Source organism: Octodon degus, unplaced genomic scaffold, assembly GCF_000260255.1.
Source record: "Octodon degus isolate 3935 unplaced genomic scaffold, OctDeg1.0 scaffold00142, whole genome shotgun sequence".
In the NCBI taxonomy this organism is placed as follows: domain Eukaryota; kingdom Metazoa; phylum Chordata; class Mammalia; order Rodentia; family Octodontidae; genus Octodon; species Octodon degus.
The window spans coordinates 3638317-3663342 of record NW_004524718.1 but is presented as its reverse complement, the minus strand read 5'-3'; the positions used below and the strand labels follow the sequence as shown (position 1 = coordinate 3663342).

Genomic DNA, 25026 nt, shown 5'->3' with positions numbered 1-25026 from the left:
TATCCTTGATCAGTAACCCAGTAGGATCATTTCTTGTTTGTAAAAATCCCTATTATGTTACTGTGTGCAACCATGCCTTCGATTACTTATTTGTCAAGATAACTTTTTGCTGCAATAAATAATAAAGCTTTATGTACAAATCTAGAAGTTAAATCAGAAAAGCCACACTATATTTGCTGGTGTCATAAAATAGATCATTTTAATAATTAATATACATAAATAGTTTATGGTAGAAACAATAAAGTTCTATCAACTCTGCACAAACACTAAATTTCCAAATAATCTGTAAGGAACATATTCATAGCATTACATTCAAAATAATAGTTGAACAATGATTATCATTTTTCTGAATAATTTTTTTATATTCTACACATTTATTTAATATTACAGTAATTTTTGGTATTACAGTGCTTGGTTATCTTAAAGAAATGAAATAAAATTCTTATAATTGTATGTAGAAAATAAAGTCCTTTGGATAATTTTTATGAAAACAAAGTACTTTTTCCATAAAAATAAATTATTCGTTTTATGCTGAAATGTGACTTTATTAAGCATAAATGCTAAATAAAGGGACAGTTACATTCCTCTTTGGCAGTACGCTCAGGCATTCCCATTTTCCTCTCCCACACATATGATAAAGTGAGGTGCAAGTTGTTCACACGTGAGAAGAACAGCTTATTTTCACAAGAAAGGAAATGATACATGAAATAGAAATAATTTAAGCACCCAAGTGTCATGAAAGAGATATAAAATTCACTGAGGAAAAAAATACTTTTCAAGGCCATTGAGGTGACGCAACCTGACTATATCAAAAGTAGTTTTTAATCGTAGGGCCCTGTGTTGTCTGTCATATGGGCTTGCTCATGGCTGCCGGGCTCAAGTCCCCTCTCTTGACTTGAGGCACAGTGTTGGGTTAGAAGCGCAACAGCTGAGCCCCAGACCCATCACCTTTCACACAGGACTGAGAGACATCAACTTTTCCAGTCTCCTCCGAGAGTGGCTTCCAGAAGCAGCGCCTTTGCACCAGGCAGCACCGTTTGCATGTGGCAGCAGGGGGCTGACGTCTGTGGTGTGGCGCAACATCAATACGAGCCTGACGCTATTGGCAGTGACACTTCTGAGCCAAATGTGCTGGTTTACCTAGAAAAAAACAGGTGGAAGGCTGGGTTTCTATGCTAGATCATTCAATTAAATGTACTTAACATGTACTTAAGCAGGAGTAATACCTGAATGGCAATCCGGGGATGAGCGCACTTTAGGTTGTTTCTTTTTCTTGGTCTTATTTTTCTTTCTCCTTTTCTCAGCTTTATTTTTGCTTGCCTTCTTTTTCTTATTTTCCTCTTTGTACCATGGTCCCCAGACTCCTCCATTGAGCCGAGGATTACTCCTGGGGTCTTTGGGTGGGTATCTGACAGGCACAGCGGTCTTGTTGAACTGGGAGAGTCTCTTCAGGAGCTTCTTCACGATGCCTGGATACCTGCTAGAAAGGTCCACCCTCTCATATGGGTCAGCTGTGATGTTGAAAAGCCATAGGCTCTTGCCAGTAGACAAGGTAATCCGTTCATTGTGCCACCTGTTGGGTCCCAGGTTGCTGAAAGCCTGAGGTGGAACCCAGTCACTGTAGCCAGGATTTCCCGTGAGCAGTTTCCAATGCTGCACCCTGATGGCTGATTGGATGGCCGTGTTCCAGATCCCATAGCCTGCTGCCCATGAGCCATTTTTTGCCTTTGTGTAGATGGGGTCAATGTTATGCAAAATATCCACTCGGGGTGAACGAAAGCCTTCACTGATGGTCTCCCAGACATCGTAACCATCGAGTTGAGTATCTTCATCAATCTGTCCTTCAGCCAGTGAAATCAGGGTAGGGTACCAGTCAGTGATGTGCACAAGTTCCTTACATACAGTTCCCTTGTTTTTCAGAAGTGGGCTGTGCACAAAGCCAACAGCCCGGATGCCCCCTTCCCAATATGTTCCTTTGCTACCTCTGAGGGGCCAATTGCTTCCTCCAGCAGTGGGCTGGCCACCATTATCTGAAGAGTAAATGATAATGCTGTTGTTATAGAAACCATATGCCTTCAGGGCCAGGGTCACATTATGGATTGCCTCATCCAAGCAGGAAAGCATGGCGGCGTATCTACGCCGGTTTATGTTGATAATGGATCGATAGTGTTCAAAGTACCTGCCTGGGGCCTGCAGTGGTGAGTGGACAGCTTGGTAGGCAATATATAAAAATATAGGCTGTGAGGGGTTATGGGAAGCTAGTATTTGCTGCACTCTCTGCGTGTACATCTGTGTGGAGTAGATGCCATTGTCATGGTCCCAGGCAGCATTGTCATTTTCATACAAGTCATAGCCACACATACCAGGACTGTCACACTTGTAGTGTGTATAATAATCACCACTTCCCAAAAGGGAACCAAAAAAGGTATCAAACCCTCTCTTGGTGGGCATGCACTCTTTTCTGTAAAACCCCAAGTGCCATTTTCCCACCATATGTGTTGAATATCCAACCTCCTTCAGCTTCTGAGGTAGGGTTGCATTGTCCAGTGGTAAACAGTTGGGTTGGGTAGGTCTTATGATAGAATGTTGAAGGCCTGTGTGTATCTGATACCTTGAAAAAAAAATAAAAATATTGTCAGGGTAGCATCACAGAGATACTCCACATAAAACAATGATTCCTGAATTACACATTTCTGTAAACTACATAAACTTTACCCCATCATAGCTTGTGTCCAGATGTCCCCAAAAGCCTCATGTGGGTATAGGGCTTTTTCAGAGGTGGCTGAATATCTAGAGTGTGTGATGCTGGGATTAAGGGCATGTGCTTAGTAAATCAACCTACTTACTGGTTTGGCATAGTTCTGGCTAGGAATAAGAGTGTGAGAGCAATTTATGGTGGGCATCTGCAGACAACTTGAGGGACAGAGCCTTGTGTCTCCTTTGTGGCTTTTGCTCCCTTGTGGACTCCATGTACTAGTTTCTGCCATGTGTCACCCTGCTTTGCAGCCACCCAATTAAGGACTGAAGCCTCTACAGACTGTGAGCTAAATCAACCTTCCCCCTTTTAACTTTGGGTGTTGGGTATTTTGTTCCAGCACTGAGGAAAGTAACTAAGACAACCTTAAATGATGTAAGACCTACCAGCACTTTTCCTTTGACTCAAAAGTCGCACTTTAATTAGCTTCAATTTAATATCTGAAATTCATTTGAAGCTAAACGAGTATTTTTGGAGCTAAGGTTTTCCTATTGATCTCAAAGTCTTTTTAAAGTCCTTATAACAGGATGTATTCAAATAAGTTTTAGCATCCTAATTATATAACCCCTAACTAACAAGATCAGACAGAAGACGTACAGAATTGGAGTATTATTATCATTTTTTAAATGAGGACCTCATGTTCCTAAATCATTTCCTGAGATCATTTACTTCAAACTAACTCTTAAGTACTGAAAACACATGCAAAATTATACAAAAATCTCTTGATAATCATTAAACAATATTTCATTCTTAGTGCCTAAACTTTTAAATCTCTGAGAGGAGAAAGAGAAGGTTTCTGGCTACAGAATATTTATTGTTGAAAAGCCATTTTAGAATAGATGTTGGAGCTTGTGCTAAGAATTATATTTTTCCATTAAAAGCAGGAAATGAGTCCTCGCATATGTTTCCCACAGTGTTCTCTCTATCCCTTATATTTACTGCAGTCCTTTGGAATCTAATATGAGAAAACATGGAGACCTTCCTATATGTTGAATGAATGTTAATTTGTAGCATTATTCTTTGCAAAGGTTTTTTTTTTTTCCTCTTAGAATTTGATTGCCTTCCTGCAAGCAGGCACAGGGGCTGGGGGTTTGATACCCAGGCCTGCCGTGCCAGCCCCACCCCCGGGGGCGCACTGAGATGGCAATTGAGACTGGGCATGGTGGTGTGCACCTGTAATCCCAGCACTTGGGAGGCTATAAACAGGACAATCACTATGAGTTCAGTCTAGTGAGACCCTGAACACTCTGTAGATCCTTCTCTAAAATACAGAAAAAAAATTTTGATTGCTTTCACATACATGTATGGATTTTTAGTTTTGTCTGTATATGTCTACTTATGATATTTTAAAAGTTATTAACTTGAATTAATATAAACTAAAAAAGATTTAGGATATAATACTAAGTTGTTCAAGATCAGTGAGGACTCAGGAAATAAGAGAACCTGTACTGTAACATCCTGTAACTCAGTGGTGTCCCAAATTTTCTGATCAAGGACATTATGGGGTCACAGAGGAAAGTGATCAATGATGTAGAGTGTGCCTAAGGAGAGTCACATGGAGAGAAAACATTCTCTCAGGCTTTCTCAGAGAGCTAATTGGTCAAGCAATGGCCATGACTCATTCACGTGGCTGACACTGACAAAGAATCTGTAAACTGTGTTACAGGGTTTCAAGCTAAATCCTGAGGGGATTTGACTGACCTTGTCAGATATAAAAGTTATGTTTCTTGTTATATAGGTCTTGCTTTATCTTGGTTTTAACCATCCAGCAGAAAAGTATAAAAAGTAAAGCCATATTAGTATCCTGAGCTGTAAAAGGCTCAAGTCAACTATTTGTATATACAAAATAGTTATGATAAATATACAGCTACTTTCTCTTAATTCAATGAAAAGAAAGATTTGTACTAATAGTGTTTGGACAGGCTATCATGTCTACATCTTGTACTATGAATAACTACTATGAAGACAACAGTATGCAATGCATTAATTATTGTGACTGTCCTAGTAACCTGTTTTGAAACTGTCTCTTTGCTATTTATTTCTCAATAAAAGTAAAAAAAATAGTGAGTTGTCAAAATTGTCAAAGCAAAAAGAATAGTGCAGAAAATTTTAAGGGTAAATAAGAAGATATTCTTGGAATCAAATTACCAAGAATATTGAAGTAAAAACTCAAAATTTTTTTTCCCAGTGACTTAACTTGAATGGTCAACATGTTATACATACTTTGGATCCATGGATCAATTTACTTTTATAAATTTATTTAAAACTTTTTGTTACTGTTTATTGATACAGGGTCTTGCTTTGCAACTTGGAGTCATAGTGATCCTCCTGTCTCAGCCTCCCCAGCACTAGTATTACAGCTGTGCCCCACCACACCTGGTTTCTGGGGCCGGCACAGCATGTGGTACCGGAGATTGAATGTGGGTCTTTGTGCTTGCCAGGCAGGCACTGAGACAGCTGAGCTATCTCCACAGCCCACCAGTTTAATTTTAAATGTTCAAATGAAAATGCAGTGTAAATATGAGTTTCTTAGGAGTGTCTATAGCAGACACAGCCTGGTGACTTTGTGGGGCCTATAATGACAGTTGGTCATTACTGCAAAACTACATTTATATGCGCCCTGTCTAGGCCTCTGATTGTTAGCAGTCATGCTTTCATAATAATTACAGTTTTGGAATTTAAAAGGTAATAAACTCATAAAGAAATAGACTTCACAGGCATCATCAAGCAATAAATTGAGAAGACATTATTATTAACTTTGGTAATTTTATTTTTTTAATTAAAAAATTGTTTTGTTTTTTCTGCTATGCCATTTAGGTTGGCCTTGAACTCACAGTCATCCTCCTGCCTCAACCTTGTGAGTGCTGGGATTACAGGATTGTACCACTATGGCTGGCTATCTCTGGTAATTTTTAATCCATCCCAAGATCTCAAACATTTTCATTTGTGAAACAGCTAATTTTATACAAGTATATGACAAATTTGTGACATCTATCAAGGAAAACTTGGGAGAATAAGGGAGAAAGTTGTATAGGAAAATGTTGGGAAGGGATTCATGGGATGGTTTATTAATTAAATAATTACTATATGCCAAAAATATACTTGACTGGAATGTATATGTCTACATTAGCCCCTTGAAGTGCTAAACAATTCAAGGTTTGTTTTTTTTTTTAAATTGAAATAGTCATTTTTGTCACCTAGGGATAAAGGAAAAACGAGTTGAGGCTTATGACAAATGTGAAATCCAGGGATGCTTGTAAAATTAAAAAACAAAAAAGGAAAAAAGAGGTTTGGTGCTTTCAGAAGATGAGACAGGGTTAGAAGATAAATGAGAGGTTAGGGCTATCAATCAACTATGCGGTTTTTGTTCTGTAGAAAGAAGGGTGGTTTCCATATTGGAAAGTTAGAAACACCAATGTAAAGGTTTGGAAAAATCTTGTAACAGGAAAGAGATTTTGGAGAGGCTTCTGCTTAAGTGATTCTGAGCTTCTGACCATGAGAAGTAGTTGGAAGCAGGACTGGGGTAAAGGCTTAGTGCTCAGGCTTCACACTCACACCTGTGTTAGAATTGACCTCCCGGCTGCTACCTGTGTGACTCTGGCCAGTCGGTAATCCTTCTGATCCTTAAGATGGAAAAATAGAGAAGCTGTGTTTTCCTCAGCTCCCGCAACCTGCCCCACTAGATTGTTACATTAATTGCTGAACAGCAAGGCTATGTCTGATGCTCCTTCCATTTAAAAGATAAAAACAGTTAAAATTAGTACTGTTTAAAAAATCAAGGAGCAGAAGAATGATACCAGAATTCTTTAGAAGCAAATATGTTTTAACTTTCCAATGAAAACAGAAGAATTTTCAAACTGGATAGTGAAGCTTAGCTTGATCTGAGAAAAATCTGATTACGATTTTTTAAAGTAGATGATTTATGAGGAGTTCAAAAAGAAAAAAAATAGGCAGAATCAAAAGGAAAAGTTTTTCCAATTTGCCTTCATTTCCCTTTTCTCCCTTTCTATTTTTTACTTTTAAAGAGAATAGGAAAAATAGTAAAAGAATAAAATATAAATGACATAGAATTTCACTAAACAAAATGATAGGTATTCAACAATGTCTTTTATATTGCATGTTGTTGTCTTCAAATTAGTTGTTCACAGAACCAGATATAAGCATGACAAATTGGTCAAAAAGTTATAAAAATTAAAAAGGAGAGAGAAAAAAAATTAAGCATTAACTGATTCTTTCCATAGCCCAGCAGAAATCAGCAATGCAATTATCCAAGCTATTCTGTATGCATGTGTATACATATATATATTTTCCCCTTTCCTACTTTCTTTTTCTTCTCTCTCTCATCCCAATTGTTGTTCCTACCCTTAGAACAGTTTCTTTTCCTCTCATAATATGTATTGTATCTTTCAGATTCTATTTACCCTTTCAGGTTCTTACATTAGAGAGACAATGTGATGTTTTCCTTTTCTTTTTTTAAATGTATTTTAGTATAGAGTCTACAGGGTCTCACTACACAGATCAGACTCATAGGGATACTCCTGTTTTCAGCCTGCTAAGTGCTGGGATTACAAGCATGCGCCACCACACACAGTCTCAGTTGTCACCTCAGTGCACTCTGGGGGCTGGGCTTGCACGGCATGCCAGGTATCAAACCCCGGTCCCTGTACTTCCCTAGCAGGAGCTTTAGTCTGCTGAGCTATCTGGTTGGTCCTTCCTTTTTCTTTTTGAAGAATCAGTAATAAGTCAATAATTTAAGAATGAAGTAGTATGTGAAAATCTGCCCATAACTTTTATCACATAAAATAATATAAAGCCAAGTATATTGGAGATCAGACTGACAATCTTGCATTTTAATGCTACTTGATATAACAAGAAAATTTTCATTTACACGTTGCCTGTGCCTTTCTAAACTGTTATGGTTTGTATCTAGATATTCCCCCAAAGATTGTGTGCTGATGGGTGGGGATGTTTGGGTCATGGAAACTGTCACTCACTGGTGGATTAGCCCACTGAGGACTTGAAAGCTAGATGCTATGCTGAGAAGGGAAGCTCAGTCAGAGGATGAGGCGTGGTTGGCATAGCTTCTTCCTCCCTCCTCCACAGTCTGCTTCCTGTCCACCCTGTCATGAGCTGTTTCTTTTCTGTCATACCCCTCTCCCTTGCCTCCTGGCCTTGGAACTGGCCTCAATGGACTGAAACCTCTACAAACTGTGAGACAAAATAAGCCTTTCCTCTTTTAATTTGTGGGTGTCAGGTTTTGTATCCAAGTAATGAAAAAGTAACTAAGACACAAACCAAATCAAAACAGTCCAAAACCTCTCAGAATAATATAGTGCCTCATCCAAGTTTTATAGCTTATGTTCTGAAGGTCTATTCTGGATCCAGGTTTTTAGCTTTGCAGACTCTTTCATAGTACACAAATGACTAACTGGCTAACCCACTTAAATTTTGGATTAATTTGCATTAATCTTTTCTATTTATTAATTTGTTCAGTATTACTATGTGCATAGTGAGCAGCAGGTCTACCCCTAACCAAAACGACATCACCAAGTGAGCCACAAGATCCCAGTTGCCATGGGGACACTACTTCTCTGGTAGTGATCAGGGAGCAGCAAGACAGTGCCTGAAAATCTGTGCAGGGTAGAACGGCTGGTTCTCTTTGTCCCTTGTCACCATAAGAATGCCAAAAAAGTCACTGTATTTCAAGAAGAAGCTGGTTAATATTGAGAGAAAAACTTCTTCATGTATTTGGCTTGAGAATGACTTTCACTTGATAGCAGCAACTGACTTGAAGACCAGTCAGGCAATCATCCAAAATATTCTACCAAATTCTGATTAATTGATTGAGAGCTGTGATCTGGAAGGTGGTGTCTGGGCAGCATATCGGAACCTTTTCTTTGGCTTCAATTCAGGAATAGCATTTCTCTATGACCTGAATCTGGCAATAAAAGAGATGCTTATTATCTGGAGAAATAGCTAATATTAGAAGTGGCAGAATCAAGAGCCAAAATAATATAAATGACCCAAAATGTTGAAACATAGATGATTAAATATAGAAAACAAGAAATGGCTTGAAGGGAATATGTCAAAAGAATGCAGGAGCCCAAATGAAAAGGCTCTCTAGGGTCAAGTCCAAGACAATTTGGCATCACAATAAAAAAAAAGTAAAAAAATTATATTTACAAGTAAAGTAGGAAATACTGGGAGCATACTGATGTCTCTAAGTAAAAAACTGTGCTATGAAATAGGATATCCATATGATCGCAAGTTACCGCCTCATGAAACACTCATTAATTGTGTAAGGAAAAGAGAAACTCCAAGAAGGAGCCGAAGAGACACTGTCTTAACCAAGGTACCAAAGCTAATATTATCAGTAGTGAGACAATCCAAAATCATGCAGGGCCTAACACTGAGAGGAAGGTGGTATAGTTTCTGGGATGCTCCAGTCAAACTGTGACCTGAATTTAATTCTAAGATTCTATCATACAAAGGGCTCTGCCAGTTTGAATCAGACTTGAGGACCATGGCAATTAAATCAGTGTGTGACTCTGAATTACACTGGGAGGGGGCCGGGGAGATGGCTCAGTGGAATAAGCGCTTCCCTGGCAAGCGCAGGAGCCTGAGTTCAATCCCCGGTTCTGTCAAATTGAATTACACTGGGAGAACTGGGAGAAGTGAAATACAATCTCAGGCTTAAATTAAAATGGTAACTTTCATCTTTTGATTTTGATAGCAGTTTCGTGATTCATACAGGAGAATATCCTACCTTGTAGGAAATAAACAGTGTTGAGGGCTGTGGATCTTCATGCTTAAAATTAACTTTCAAGATGGTTCAGGCAAAATTGTTAGTTTTCTGTAATTGCACTTCTATAAACACATGACTGATTCAGAATTTACAAAAATGCATAAAAATAACTAAGATAAATGGAAGACATTTCAATTTAAAAGTATCAATTGTTTAAGCATTAGTTATATGAGTAAATAGATATGAAAAACTGAATATCTCAGACTGAGTTTAATAAAATACTGGAAAGTGAAAAAAGGGACTAATACATTAATTAGATTATACAGGCAGCATGAAAATTCTGAGAATGATCCCACTCTGTGCTAATGAGAACATATCTAAAAATAATACTCAATACCTAAGCCTCAATTCATATACATTTGTTTATGTTACACTCATGTGCTCTTATGTTAATTTATGAACGTTATAAAACATACACAAAATAGACATTAAAAAGAATGGAGGGGCTGGAGAGATGGCTCAGTGGTCTAAAGCACCCACTTGGAACAAGCTTGGTAAAGCACAGGGACCGCAGTTCGATTCCCCAGCACCACATGCCAGCCAGCCGCGCCCCCTGGTGGGCTGAGCTGGCCACACACACACACACACACACACACACACACACACAATAAATAAAAATGTTAAAAAAATTATATAAAAAAAAGAATGGAATAAACATTAAATATGAACAGCATCTGTGGCATTTCTGTTGGCATCTTAATGAATTGTCTTGTGTTACCACAAGTCGAACGTGCTCCACACTGGATCGTAGAGAAGAGAACAGAAACACAGCCTCTGTGTAGAGAGTTCTCACTCTAGCACATGTCAAACATGATGATGGCTTGGACTACCATCTAGTGGTAGTAAAAATGGAAAGAAGTGGGTGGCTCAAATCTCTTCGTTGAATGTAAAACTGATAGAGCTAGACCAGAGAGAGCCAAATAGAGGAAGTGAGTAGAAAATCAAGTTTGAGAATGATTTCCAGATTTTGAGATTTCATTAACTTGGTGAACAGTCTAAATTATCTCTTGTTTTATTCCACAGTGTAGAGTTAGCACTAATGGGTAATATTTCAAGAAGGCTGATTTTAACTCAATGCACAAAAAGATACTTGAAAAAAAGCAACAAGAAACAGTAAAAACAGGCTAGATGATCAAATGTCATATATTCTGAAAAACTACAGACAAATCCCTGAAGTGGAAAAGAAGTTATAGATGATCTCTAAGATTTCTTCTGACCGTGAGAACCCATGGCTCACAGACAACAGCTCAGAGTTTCAGGAAAGGCTTCTATGAAACCTCAGAACAGCTTTGCAAAACCATGTTTGTAATATTATTTGAATGTATTTGATAAAGAAGTTTTATAAGTACATCAACATATATATATATATATATATATAACTTTTTTGCTGCATAATGCAAAATACATTTTTAAATGTTTTTCACATAATAAATTCTGAATGTTTGTATCACCTTGGCTAAAATAAAGAGTAAATAATTGTGAAATGGAGTAGACTTTTTTTTGCACCATCTGGCTATCTGTAAAGAAAATTTCATGAGAAAGATATGGAGCCCAGCATTGATGCCAAGTCTGTTAAAATCAAGCATTACTCCTTCTTTCCTGCCAATTTTAAAGAAAAATGCGAAGTGGATTTTTCAGCTTGGCTTAAGAATCTATGAAGACTTTTATAATAATCTTTTTGTATTAATCTGCATCAATTTGAACCCCTAGGTATTGGATGTTATAGTTTATGAATTCTCATTTATTTAAGAATATTATGTACAGTACTATTATTTTAATCTAATTACTAATATTTAGTGTAATTTTCTGGGTGGAATGAACTACAAATCCTAATAGTTCTATGTAGGTTCTAAAGTCTAGGGTTGTTAAAGAATGCAAAATAAGTGAAGTACAGGTTGATTTTTTTTTTAAGGAAAAGAAACAGGAATAAAAGATTGCAGTTTACAGATCAAATATCAGTAAGATAGTCACAAGACAGGAAAATATAACTAATTTCACATATTCTGAATGGCATTTATTCATTCACTTCCTTGCAGAGACTCTTATCTCAAAGATGAATTCTATTTATAGGTCCTAATTTCATCTTTTAGTTGATTATATGTTCTGAAGGCAGGTGCCTCTCTTCAGGAGAGGAGTCACAAAAACACCGCCTGCATTTGCATCTTGCAAACAAATGGTTGACTGAATGACTCTTATGATACCCATCTGTGTGCCAGACATTGTGCTAACTGTTGGGGTCACAAAAATGACTAAGATGGGTCTGTTCTTGAGGAACTCAGTCTAGTGGGAAAGAGAAGCCAGTAGAGGATGTTAGCGACAGCAGGAAATACTAGCAATTGATAACCATAGACTTTTATTGGTGTCCATAACGAGGTCAGGTACCCTCTCCTAAAGAAACATGCCGCAGTCCCCAAGATAACACACCCATAACACAACCAGGAACACTCAGAAATGTGCTTTACTAATTGCCTAGGCAAACTCTAAAGCCAAACAAGTTGATAATATAGGTCAGCAGTGGTGAACGTGTGGCACTCATGCTGCTGTGAGATGTTTATGTCATTCAGAACTCTAAACGGTTTGCCATCACTGATAGAGACCAGCTGTCTCAGCAGGTATTGAAATGAACTGAAAGATCATGAGAGAATATGAATCTTGACAAAGTGGCCAAAAACATACACTGGATCCAGGGAGATAGCTCAGTGGAATAAGTGCTTGCCTGGCAAGTGCAAGATCCTGAGTTCGATCCCTGGCACCACAATAAATAAATAAATAAATAAATAAATAAATAAATAAAATGTATCAGCCAATGAAGGCTGGTAGCCAGAATGTATAAAGAGCTCTTGTGAAATCAATCAGAATAAAAAAAAATATAAAAACAAACAAACCAAAAACATACACTGGAAGAAAGATAGCCTCTTTAATAAATGGTGCTGGAAAAACTAGCTATCTACATGCAGAAGATGATTCTAGACAGATATATTACCACACACTAAGTGAAAATCAAAACAAGTTGAAGATCTAAATGTTAAAACAAAAACACATAACCTGCTGGAAGATAAAATAGGTAAAAGTCTTTAGGTCACAGGTGTGGGCAAGGACTTTCTAGACGGAACTTCAGATGCACAAGAAGTAGTACCAAAAATCACCACATATAACTATACCAAATAAAAAAGTTTTAATTTGATATAAAGGAAAGAGAAGACTACCCACAAACAAGAAAAACATTTTTCCAGTTGTGCCTCAGAGGACTAATATCTATTATATACAAAGAAATTTTTTTAAAAATTAGTTTCCCCAAAACAGAAGAAACAAGCAAAAATGGGCAAATGAAATGAATACACACTTCTCAGAAGAAGTATAAATAGCCAATAAATGGATGAAAAAAGTATTCAACATCATTGGCTACTAAAAAATTGCAAGTTAAAGCAATATAGGCAGGCACTGGGCAGATACAGGGACATGGTGAATCTGGCCTACATGCACAGAAATGTGGTGGAATTGCAGGAGCACTATCCCAATACCTGGGGGCATGGACAAATGCTGGGCAGCTGGAGAATCCTGGTGAGTCTGGCGCACACCCACCACCTGCACAGAAGCTTGGCTGAGCTTCAGCTACCATTAACCACCAGTAGCGAGAGTATTGGTAAGTCCTACCCAGCCCCTAACTTCAGAAGAACATTACTGACCCATGTCCTATCCTTCCCCTACTACTTCTGAGTATGGGTGGCACTTCTTGAAAAATGCCAAAACAAAGGTGCAAAAGGCAATCTCAGTCTTCCAGCTCACCCAGAACAAGTACATAGAAGAACTTAGAAGCCACACACCTGAAATTTCTTAAGTGATAGCAACTGAAATAAAGAAACAACACTATCAGGCTATCGAACAAATTAGATCAGAAATAGTCTCTCAGGTATAAAAAGAAATGAAAATAACCACGAAAGAATTACTCAGCACATATAAAGAAGACAGATTTAAAAATAGAGGATAGAAAAAATGATAGAAACATTGAAAAAACAATATGGTAAAAATTAGAATGCATGAAACACATTCAAACAGATATCCAGGAAATTAAGAATTCCATTGAAATAGGGCTGGTGAGATGGCTCAGTGGTCTAAAGCACCTACTTGGAACAAGCTTGGCAAGACACAGGGACCGCGGTTCGATCCCCCAGCACCACATGCCAATCAGCCCCACCCCCAGGTGGGCTGAGCTGGCCACACACACACACACACACACACACACCTAAATAAGTGTTTAAAAAAAAAAGAATTCCATCGAAAGCTGGCACAACCACTTGAACAAAACTGAAAATAGACTTTCAGACTTTGAAGACAGCATTTCAGCTAATGAACATGAAAGGAAAGACCACTTAAAACTAACGAGGAACCAAGAGAGAACAACTCAGCAGCTACAAGATGATGCAAAGAAAAAGAATATAACAATAGGTGTCAATGAAATGTCAGGAGTCAGCACAAATGACTATTTGCAGAAGTAGTAGCAGAAAATTTCTCAGGCATGAGAAAAGAATCTGACAGCCTGATGAGTAAGGCATACTGAACTCCAATTAGACATAATCAAAATAAATCTTCATCCAGAAACTGAGCAGAAGAACAGAATATTAAAAGCTGTGAGAGAGGAAAAAACAGATCAGTTATGAGGGGAAAGCCCATCAGAATCACAGCAGATTTCTCAACACAGATCATCAAATCAAAAAGAGCCTGCAGTAAAATATGTCAGGTACAGAAAGAAAAGAACTTCCAACCCATATTTACGTATGCTACAAACCATCCATCATATTTAATGGAGAGATCAAATACTTCCATGACAAAGAACTGAAGAAATTCATGGCCACTAAACCAGCCCTACAAAGAGTACTGACAGATATTCTAGAAAAGAGACAGAAAGAACCACAGATTTATGAACAACAGAAAAGAATCATCAAGAAGAGCAAGTAATAAAAAAGGAGAGAAGTATGGAACGTACAGCAGGAAAATAACAAAGATAAGCCAATTCATACCAGTTATAACCACCAATGTCATCAATGTAAACAGGCTCAATTCACCAATGAAAAGAAACAGAGTGGCAGAGTGGATCAAGAAACAAAATCCAACAATATGCTTGTATACAAGAAGCATATTGTTGAAACTGTCCTACCAATTTGATTTGAAACTGTCTCATTGCTATTTGTTTATCAATAAAATTATGACAAAAAAAGAAGCATATTTGACACAAAAGAAATTCACAAACTGAAAGCTAAAGGATGGGAAAGAATATTTTATGCAACAGGATCCCAGAAAAAATTGAAGGAAGTTATTTTGACTGATGACAATATCAACTTCAAAACCAAAAATGATTAGAAAAAGATAATGAAGGTGACTATATACTTGTTAGGGTACAACTGTGAAAGGAAGAAAGAACAGTCATAAATATATTTGTACCCAATTTAGGACCACTCAACTACATAAGATAAATTTTAATGGACATGAAAAACCAAATCATCAATAATATAGCTCTAAAGGGGAACTTTTACATACCACTGTCACAGAGACATAGATCAACTAGGCAAAAATCAGCAAAAATCTCTTTCTCCCTGCTTACATACATAGATAAATCTCTTTTGCAGTGGTAGAAAGGGATTTATCTATGTATATAAGCAGGATGGCTTGGAAAACTGTACTGTGCATTTCTGCTGGTCTATGGAAAGAAGCAGTTAATACTTTAATTTGTTTCATCTCCCTTTTTCAATTGTTTCCCTTTTTGTCTTCTTAATTTCTTATATATTTCTTTCTTTCTTCTTCCAATTTTACATGCATATATTTGGTAATATGAATAACTGGCCAGAAGACAATACTACTCATTACAACAAATACTGTGAAATTCATATTACTTGTTAAGTGCAAATCTGTATCACTGGATTTTTTGTTTTAATTCTAATTTGTACTCTCTTTAAAAAATAAAAAAAATAAAAATCAGCAGAAAAAATAGCACAGCTAAACTAAACTTGAGAAGAATTGGACTTAGCAGACCTTTAAAGAGTGTTCCACTCAGCAACATCAGAATATGCATTCTTCTCAGCTGCACATGGGTCATGCTCCAAAACAGACCACATAGTAGCACAGGGAGCTCACTTAAATAAATGCAAAGGAACTGAAATTGTCCCATGCATACTCTCTGACCACAGTGCAATAAAACTGGAAATTACTGACAAAAGAAACTACTAAAACACCATTAATGCATAGAAATTAAATAATATCCTCCTGAACAACCAGTGTGTCACAGATGAAATTAAAGAAGAAATTAAAAAATATCTACAATCAAATGAAAATGCAGATACAACTTACAAGAACCTGTGGGATGCAATGAAAGCTGGTTTTTTTGAAACCTGTTTTAACAGGAAAATTTATAGTGGTAAATATACACATTAGGAAAACAGAATGAGCCCAAATAAATGATCTCATCTTGCACCTCAAGCTCCTGAAAAACAAGCAGCAAGTCAAGCCCAAAGCCCAAAGAAGGCAGGAAATTATAAAGGTTTGAGCAGAAATTAATACAATTTAGACAAATAAAGCAATATGAAGAATTAATGAATCAAAGAACTGGTCTTTTGAAAGAATAAAATTGATAAACCCCTGGTGAACTTAATTAAAAAGGAAAGAAAAATAAAAATTCATTCAATAAAGAATGAAAAGGGTGAAGTCAATGAAGAGCCTATAGAAATTAAGATCATTCATACTTACTTCCAAAATCATTACTTTCACAGGATGGAAAACACAGATCAAATGGACAGTTTCCTAGATACATACGAATTGCCAAAACAGAGTAAAGAAGATATAAAAATTCTGGATAACCCAGTAACAGTGGATGAAATTGAAAATGTAATAACCTACCAACAAAGAAAATCTCAGGTCTTGATGGATTCACAGCTGAATTCTAGAAGAGATTTAAAGAATATTCAATTCAAATCTTCTCAAACTCTTCAATGAAATTGAAAGGAAAGCAATTCTCCCAAACTCATTCCTGGAGACCAGTATTGTTCTGATAGCAAAACTAGAGAAAGACCCAACAAAAGGAGAACTACGGTCAATCTCCCTAATGAATATAAATGCAAAAAACCTAAATAACATACTAACGAACAGAATGCATCAAATCATCGAGAAGATTAGACATCACAACCAAGTGGGATTTGTTCCAAAAAATGCAGGGATGGTCCAATATATGCAGATCCATAAATGTAACAATCCACATCAATAGAGACAAAGACAAAAATCACATGATCATCTCAGTAGATGCATAAAAAGCTTTTGACAAAGTCCAACATTCATTCATGATAAAAATTTTACAGAAAATCAGAATAGATTGTGTAGATTTCATCCTGACATCTATTACAAACCAACAGCCAACATCATACAAATGGACAACATCTGAAAGTCTTCGCTTAAAATCAGGTATAAGGCAATGATTCTACTGTCAGCATACCTGTTCAATATAGTTCTGTAAACATTAGCTAGTGCAATTAGATAAGAGAAAAAATAAAAGGAATAATTATTTGAAAGGAAGAAGTGGAATTATTATTTGCAGATGATATAATACTCTACATACAATACCCCAAGAACTCCTCCAAGACACTTGTTGATATAATAACCAAATTCTGTAGCATCGCAGGATACAAAGTCAGCACTCAAAACTCAATCAATACACAAATAACAACATCACTTGAGACAGAAATTAGGGAAACCAAGCCTTTCTCATCAACATTACCCAAAATGAAATACTTGGAATCAATCTCACAATGGAAATAAAATATTTATATGGTGAAAATTATAGTACTTTGAGAAGAGATCAAAGAAGATTTCAGAAAATGGAGATATTCCTTGCTCCTGGATAGAAGAACCAACGTTGTGAAAATGGCCACACTGCCAAGATTGTTATACAGATTCAATGCAATCCCAATTAAAATACCACTAATGTACCTCACAGATCTAGAGAAAATATTTGAAAAATTCACCTGGAACCAAAAGACACCCAGAATATCAAAAGAAATCCTGAGCAACAAAGGCAAGGCAGGAGGCAGCAGAATCCCCAACTTGAAATTTTACTACAAAGCTACTGTGATAAAATCAGCATCGTGCTGCCATAGAAACAGATCTGAGTATTAATGGAACAGATTAGAAGACGTAGGCACAAACACAAACCCACTTGGCCACCTTATCTTTCACAAAGGGGCCGAATATGTTCACTGGAAGAAAGATAGCCTCTTTAATAAACGGTGCTAGAAAAACTGGCTTTCTACAGGCCAAAGGCTAAAATTAGACCTATGTGTATCACCATACACTAAACTATAGTCAAAATGGATCAAAGATTTAAATATTAAAACTGAAAGATTAAATCTTCTGGAGGAAAAAGTAGGCAGAAATCTTAAAGATATAGAGGTAGGTAGGGAGTTCCTGAATATAAACCAAACTGCATGAGAAATACTTCAAAGAATCAACAAATGGGATCTCATCTTTTTGTAAAGTTTGTGCACATCAAAAGAAATCACCAACAGAGTAAAAAAAAAAAAAAAAAAAAAAAACCATGAACTGGGTAAAAATTATAGCCAGCTATCCCTCTGGCAAAGGCTTTCTATCTAGAACATAAAAAGAATTTTAGAAAATCAGGCCCCACAAATTCAAAGATGCAATCCAAAAATGGCTATCAGAAGCATATATACTGCTCAGTGGAAGAAATACAAATGGCAAATAAGTATATGAAAAACTGTTCAACATCATTGGTCATTTAAGAAATGCAAATTAAAACAACACTGAGATTCTATGTCACCCCAGAAAGACTGGCTATCATCAAGAAGTCAACCAATAGCCAACGCTTGAGGGGCTGTGGGGAAAAAGGAAACCTTCTCTACTGTTGGTGAGAGTGCAGACTAGTACAATCACTGTGAAAATTAGTATGGAGATTTCTCAAAAAACTTTGATTGTAGGTCCCACTCAACTCAGCTATTCTCCTCTGGGGTATTTTTTCAAATGAGCTGAAATCACCATGTCACAGCACTATATGTATACTCATGCTTATAGCAGTGCAATTTGTCATAGCTAATTCTTGGAAACAATCCACATGCCCATCAACTGAGGAGTTGATAAAGAAGATGTGGTATTTTTACACAATGGAGTATTATTAAACTATAAAAAGGATAAATTTGAGGCTTTTAGCAGTAAATGGATGCAACTAGAGATCGTAATCTCAAGTGAAATGAATCAGACCCTCATGTGCAAACATCATATTGTCTCACTAGTGTAAGAACCTGAAAGAGTAAGTATAATCTGAAGGGAACAATGGATACTGTTAAAAGGAAATGAATTTGTTCAAAAGAAAGGAATTCCTGAGATGTGGAGAAGGAAAGGAGAGGGAAGGCAAAGGGAAAAGAGATATATCTGTGTATGTATGCAGGATGGCTTGGATACTTTAACTGTGGATTTCTGTTGGTCTATGGAAAAGAGTAATTAATGACTATTTTTTTTCACTTTTCTACTTTCTTCAATTCTTAACTTTTGTCTTTTTCTAATTTTGCATGCATATATCTGGCAATCTAAGCAACTAAGATAAGAGAACACTATGCAGTGCAACAAACACTGTCAAATTCATACTATTTTGTTTAGTGAAACTTTGTATCATTTCTAATTTTTTATTATTAATATTGTGTATTTTCTTTTTAAAAAAGTTAAAGCAACACTGAGTTCCCATTTTAATATAGAAAGAATGGCTGTCATGAAGAAATGAAATAAGAACAAATAGTGAAACTGCAGAGGCGAAAGGAGAGCTGCAGCATTGGGAGCTGTAAACCAGTACAATCATTATGGAAATTTCTCAAAAAATCAAAATAAGAAATTCCATTCCACCTATCTAGCTATCTTCCCCAAAGAGTTAAAGATATCTTATTACCGTGATCTGTGCAGACTATGTTCATAGCAGCACAATTCATAATAATTAAATCTTGGAAGTGTCTTATATGTCCATCAACACATGAGTGGATGTAGAAAATGTGGTGTCTACAATCAATGGTGTCTACTTTGCTAAAAAGATAAACTTGAATCACTTGTAGGAAAATGGATGCACTTTGAGACCATAATGATAAGTGAAATAAATCAGACAATCTAATTATCACATTGTTTTTCTTAGATGAGAAACCTAAAATATAAAAAAGAGCAAAATAAAAGACATATAATAGAAAAAGAAACAGAAATCTTTTGATAAAGGGAAGGGGCCCAAGAACAGAGGGAGGGGGAGAGAAATAGTAATTAAACTGTGCTATGTACATATATGGACTTCCCATGAGGAGTGTAAACTTATGTACTGCACACATGTACTACTAAAAAACTTCACGAACAGAGGACGAAGAGTGTCTCTCGCTAACAGCATCAGAATGTTCAAATCCAAAAAGATCTTTGTGCATCAACCATTTAGAAGATGAGAGCAGAGCTTCCAAAGTGTCTTGATGGAAGTGTATTCTACAGAGCCAGTAGATGCTAAATGACAGCGAACTGCATTACAATACAGAAGTCTACTAAGTGGAGAGATCCTGAGATGGACAGAACTTTTGAGAAGAGAATTATACATAAAAGCCTTGCATTAGCGAATCACTGATGGTAGTACAAAGAATGGATTGGAATAAAATTAGACATACGCTAATCTAAGAGATACATAATGATAGTTAAAACTGGGATTAGTGACAATGAAGATGAAATAAAGGGAAGATTAATGGTTACAAGAGGCACATTTGGTAATATTATGAACTGTATATGGGGAACACTGGAGAAGAAACTGTTAAAGGCACATTTAATAATCTAGATGGCTGAATAACTTCCTCTCTCCCCCTCTCTCTCACTCCTCTTTCCCTCCCTGCCTGTTTCCCTTCTTTTCTTCCTGTACTGGTGAATGAACCCAAGACCTTAACACTGAGCAATGTTTCTAGCCCTTTCATTGTTTTCTACTTTTAGGCAGGCCCTAAATATAGAAGTAAGTTGCCTGGGGTAAGCTTTAACTTGTGATCCTCCTAAGTGCTTCAGTCTTCCAGGATTAAGGGTATGCGCCATGCCTGGTTAAAGATTTCTTTCATTGAATTATGAAATCCAGAAAAGGGATCAAGAATAAGGGAAAGTCAATAAGCTCTGCTCTGTTTAGCTAGGGGTGTTGTCAGATCTATTCACCTAGAGATAGAAAGACGAAGTAAAATAAAATAAAACCCATTAGCTTCTTAGTCTTAGGTTTTTTTTTTATTTTTAAAATTTTATTTATTTGTGTGTGTGTGTGTGTGTGTGTGTGTGTCCAGCTCAGCCCACCAGGGGGCGGGGCTGGCTGGCATGTGGTGCTGGAGGATCGAACCATGGCCCCTGTGCTTTGCTAAGCTTGTTTTAAGTAGGTGCTTTAGACCACTGAGCCATCTCACCAGCCCCTTAGTCTTAGTTTAATTCATGAGACTGTATAAAGTCATCTGGAAGCTACAGGCAGAAAACAAAGCCAAGAAAAAAACACAGTTTACAAGAAAAGAAAAGCACTAGAACAGTTCTGAGATGACAGGGTAGCAGAGGAGAGAGCGTAAGAGATTTGACTACATTATGTACTATAAAGAAGCCAGGAAAAGAACTGCAAAGTATCAACTGATTTTTTTTTAAATGTATTTAGTACAGGGTCTACAGGTCTCACTATGCAGATCGGACTCATAGTGATTCTCCTGTTTTCAGCTTTCCAATCACTGGGATTAAAGGCTTGTGGCACTGTGTCCAGTCTCAGCTGACTGCTCAGCATGCCCCAGGGGCGAGGCTGGCATGGCAGGCCTGGGGATTGAACCCCTGGCCCCTGCGTCTGCTTGCAGGCACTTTAATTCGCTGAGCTTTTTGGCCAGCCCTAAACAAGTAACTTAATTCCTGCCTTTAGATAGTTTTCCTGGTCAGCAGAACCTGCTGTTTGTCTGTACAAGTGCCTTGCTCACCTATAATATATTAACATTTATATTAAAACTTCCTCTACATTAATTACAGTTTTTCTGGTCTCTGGAAACATGGCTGCATGTGATTTCTTTCTGGAAATAGTTTGCATCTGAAATGTACGCGTCTCCCCCACTGAAGGGTCTTTGCTTAGGCTTAGGCTTTTTAATTTTTTTTTTTACAACATTCTCTATTCCCCTGCATCTTTCCTTTTCCCTTCTCCTTCTTTTCTGGAAGTATTCCTTTGAAGATGCATACTCTAAACATGATTTAATATGTAAACTATAGACTACAAAACTTTTATTAAAATGAATCTTTATATAATTGATGGATTCTTCATTTGTAAAAAAAATAGTAAGTTGAAAAAATTTTGTGGTTGCATTTAAAAATCACTTAAAGATTCTATGTCAAAGATATATATATATATATATATATATATATAAAACATATATGTCATATATAAAAACATCTGCATTGTCAACAAATATTTTTCTTGTTATTTTCAATATTATTGCAGAGCATTTTAATTCACTTTAAAAATATACATGTTTCAGTGTCCTCTGTTCTGAACAGTAAATACCTTTATAGGAAATAGCTTAAATATTAAGCCATGCCTTTTGTATCACCATTGCCCTAGAAACATTTGTGTTAAGGATAATGTCCTTAAATGAAATCCAACTGGTAGTAGTTGAAATTTTCCTTTTTTTTTTTTTTTTTTTTTTTTTTTTTTTTTTTGTATTTTAGGAAAGAGTCTATAGGGTGTTCAGGGTCTCACTACTAGATTGGACTCTTAGTGATCCACCTGTTTACAGCCTCCCAAGAGCTGGGATTACAGACATATGCCACCACGCCCAGTCTCGACTGCCATCTCAGCACGCCCCAGGGGTGGGGCCAGCATGGCAGGCCAGAGGATCAAAATCCCAGCCCCTGCACCTGCTTGTAGTCACTTTAATTCACTGAGTTACTTGGCCAGTCCCTAATAGTTGAAATTTTCAAAGTAAGATACTGACTCCATAAGAAAAATTGAAAATTTTTCCCATTACTTTGAAAATATAATCTTTCACTTTTGCATGAATTGGTCCATCAAGATTTATTTATTACTCTAGAGACAGGACTGCCATATTGGAGAAATTCAACATATTGCTATAGCTCTGACTTTTCTGAAAGAAAAATTATGAAGTTTGACATTTATGTTTACCAGGTGTCTTCTCTAGAAATAACCCAACAAAAAGTTTTATTCTTGAGTGGAACTATTTCTCTTAGGCATTGTTAGAAAGCACCTGTCAAGTAACTATCTTGCCCCTGAAATTAGCCATGCAATGAGAAGTATTTCATACATTTGGAACACATCAGTGTCCTAGCTACAGGCCATGTGGAACAGTGAAGTTCAAGATGATCTAGTGGAGAAAAGGGGGATTCTCCTCAAGGAGGGGAGGAACCTTAAATTTAGTTAGTAGAAACATCCCTACTTAAGTACCCAGAACATGCCAGGCACTGTTCTGTGGGGGATGGGAAAGGAAATAAGGGTCAATGACATATATGCTATCAAAACTATTGTGATGTACTAAATACCACAAGGAGAGAATCATTTTTATGATTTAGAGAAAGCTTGAAGCTAATGCATCTGCTTATGCCTCAAGACAGCTGGGTTTATTACGCTTTTAGTTTATTGTTTTTAAAAGACATTTATAATTCTACATTAAGTCCAGCTAAAAATAAAGAATATTATTGAACAAAAAATTGCATTAACTGGTCTGACCAGAGCCTCAGCAACAGAGAAATTTACACAGAAAATTACACAATGGAGAAATTTAAGGATAAATTTACACATTATCTTTAACATAAACTGTTTCTAGGGCAGTGATGATACAAAAGGCATGGTTTAATATTTAAGCTATTTCCTTTGAATGTATTTACTGTTCAGAATAGAGGAGAATGAAGCATGTGTATTTTTAAAGTGAATTAAAGTAGTGTGCAGTATGTGTATAAATTTACACAGGCATTGAGAATAGGATATAGCCATCAATTGACATGTTTATCCCTAAAAGATAAATGCATAAACTTTAATCTGCCAGTGACTTTGAATTTTATTAGTGCATTTTCTAAATTCTAAGAGTGATGTCTATTATTTTATTCCTCAATACAAATATTGAGCTGTTTTAAATCTCTTAGGATTTATTATTGAAATGGCTATATAATGACACCCAATTAGTGCTGGTAGGTAAAGATATGGAGTTGATATTCTATAGTCTGAAGTGTTGAAGCTTAAAAGTAGCCTTAACAGAGAGGGGGAACATTTTCCAATTATAATAGAATTGTTTCTTAGAGCTCATCATTCCTCTTCGGTCACGTGTACATCAGCACAGCCAGAGCTGCTTGAATTCTGCACAGCAATTATTAGCATTTAACCTTATCCTTTATGTAGGAAAACTACCCAGGGTATTTCCTACATCATTCTTAAGCCATTTTAGTATACCTGCAATATTTCATAGTAATAATTTTTAAAATGAGAAGTAAAAAACAAGCACACTCAGCAGACTTGCAGTGGATAAAATTCACTGTCTGGAAAGATGGGAGGCTAAAAATCTACACCCTGCCTCATTCTAGGAGAACTTTATAACAGTTACTCTCCACCCTTCCGGTTGCCATTCCTGAATATTCATGACAGCTAATCAGCCCTCGGTAGGAGAAGAGAGATCATGTATTCTCTTCCACAGTGAACGAAATCTCCATATTCCTAGTAAACCGAAAAGTAGTCACTGTAGGGGCAGATTGTTTTCCACAGCGGAAAGCTCACTGTGCGGACCAGAAGGACCACCACCCAGAAAGCCACACACTTGTATCTCACGTGCTCTCTGGCTACTCTGTGTGCTTCAAAACATTTGCCCCTTGTGTTCAGGTCAGATCGACAGCCGAACATCTTGGTGAAGGGCAATCAGCAGTTTCCACGGTGGTGTGTTGGAAAATGAGTACATCGGTGAGAAAGCAGGTCGGCAGAGGGGTTGCTTTATTACTGGACAGTCTGCTCCTGGCTTGACATCCGAGGAATTCCTGCAGCACATAGTGCAGACCAACCAGCATTTCTAGTAATATTGAGAAAAGCTCACTGTATTAGAAACCCCAATGCCTGGATTTGAATTGAGCTCTGTAAAGCTGAGCAAGCCACTTAACCTGGAACAGTTTCCATTTGTAAGGGAGGTATTAGTAGCAGACAACATGCTAGCACCACAGGGTTTGTTTCTTAAGGGGAGGTATAGCATGAAATGATATAGAATGAATTATAAACTATACAGGTTTATTCAAATGCTGGTTATAAACATTACATTTTCTCTCTGATTTTGCTGTCCTTGTCAACCATCCCTTGAACTCTCTTTTCTTCCTGTTCCCTTGTGCACAAATGAAGAAATGAAAACCAAATCAAAGCCAAACATGGTACCCTTTCTTGGGACTAGTGAAATAATATCTTGCTCATTTACTTTCCTCTGGTAGT

General features: G+C 36.9%; 1 protein-coding gene across 1 annotated transcript in view; it reads right to left on the bottom strand.

The window, feature by feature from the left end:
* Positions 1 to 258: 258 nt before the first annotated feature.
* The window catches only part of Arsj (arylsulfatase family member J), a 100433-nt gene continuing 75665 nt past the window's right edge, over positions 259 to 25026 (bottom strand). Inside the window, exons 2-3 of the mRNA XM_004641794.3 lie at positions 1227 to 2611; positions 259 to 1140 (exon numbers count right to left, since the gene is read on the bottom strand). Coding sequence (XP_004641851.2) covers positions 1100 to 1140; positions 1227 to 2611 — 1426 coding nt within the window. The 3' untranslated portion in view covers positions 259 to 1099. The remainder of the gene's footprint in view (positions 1141 to 1226; positions 2612 to 25026) is intronic.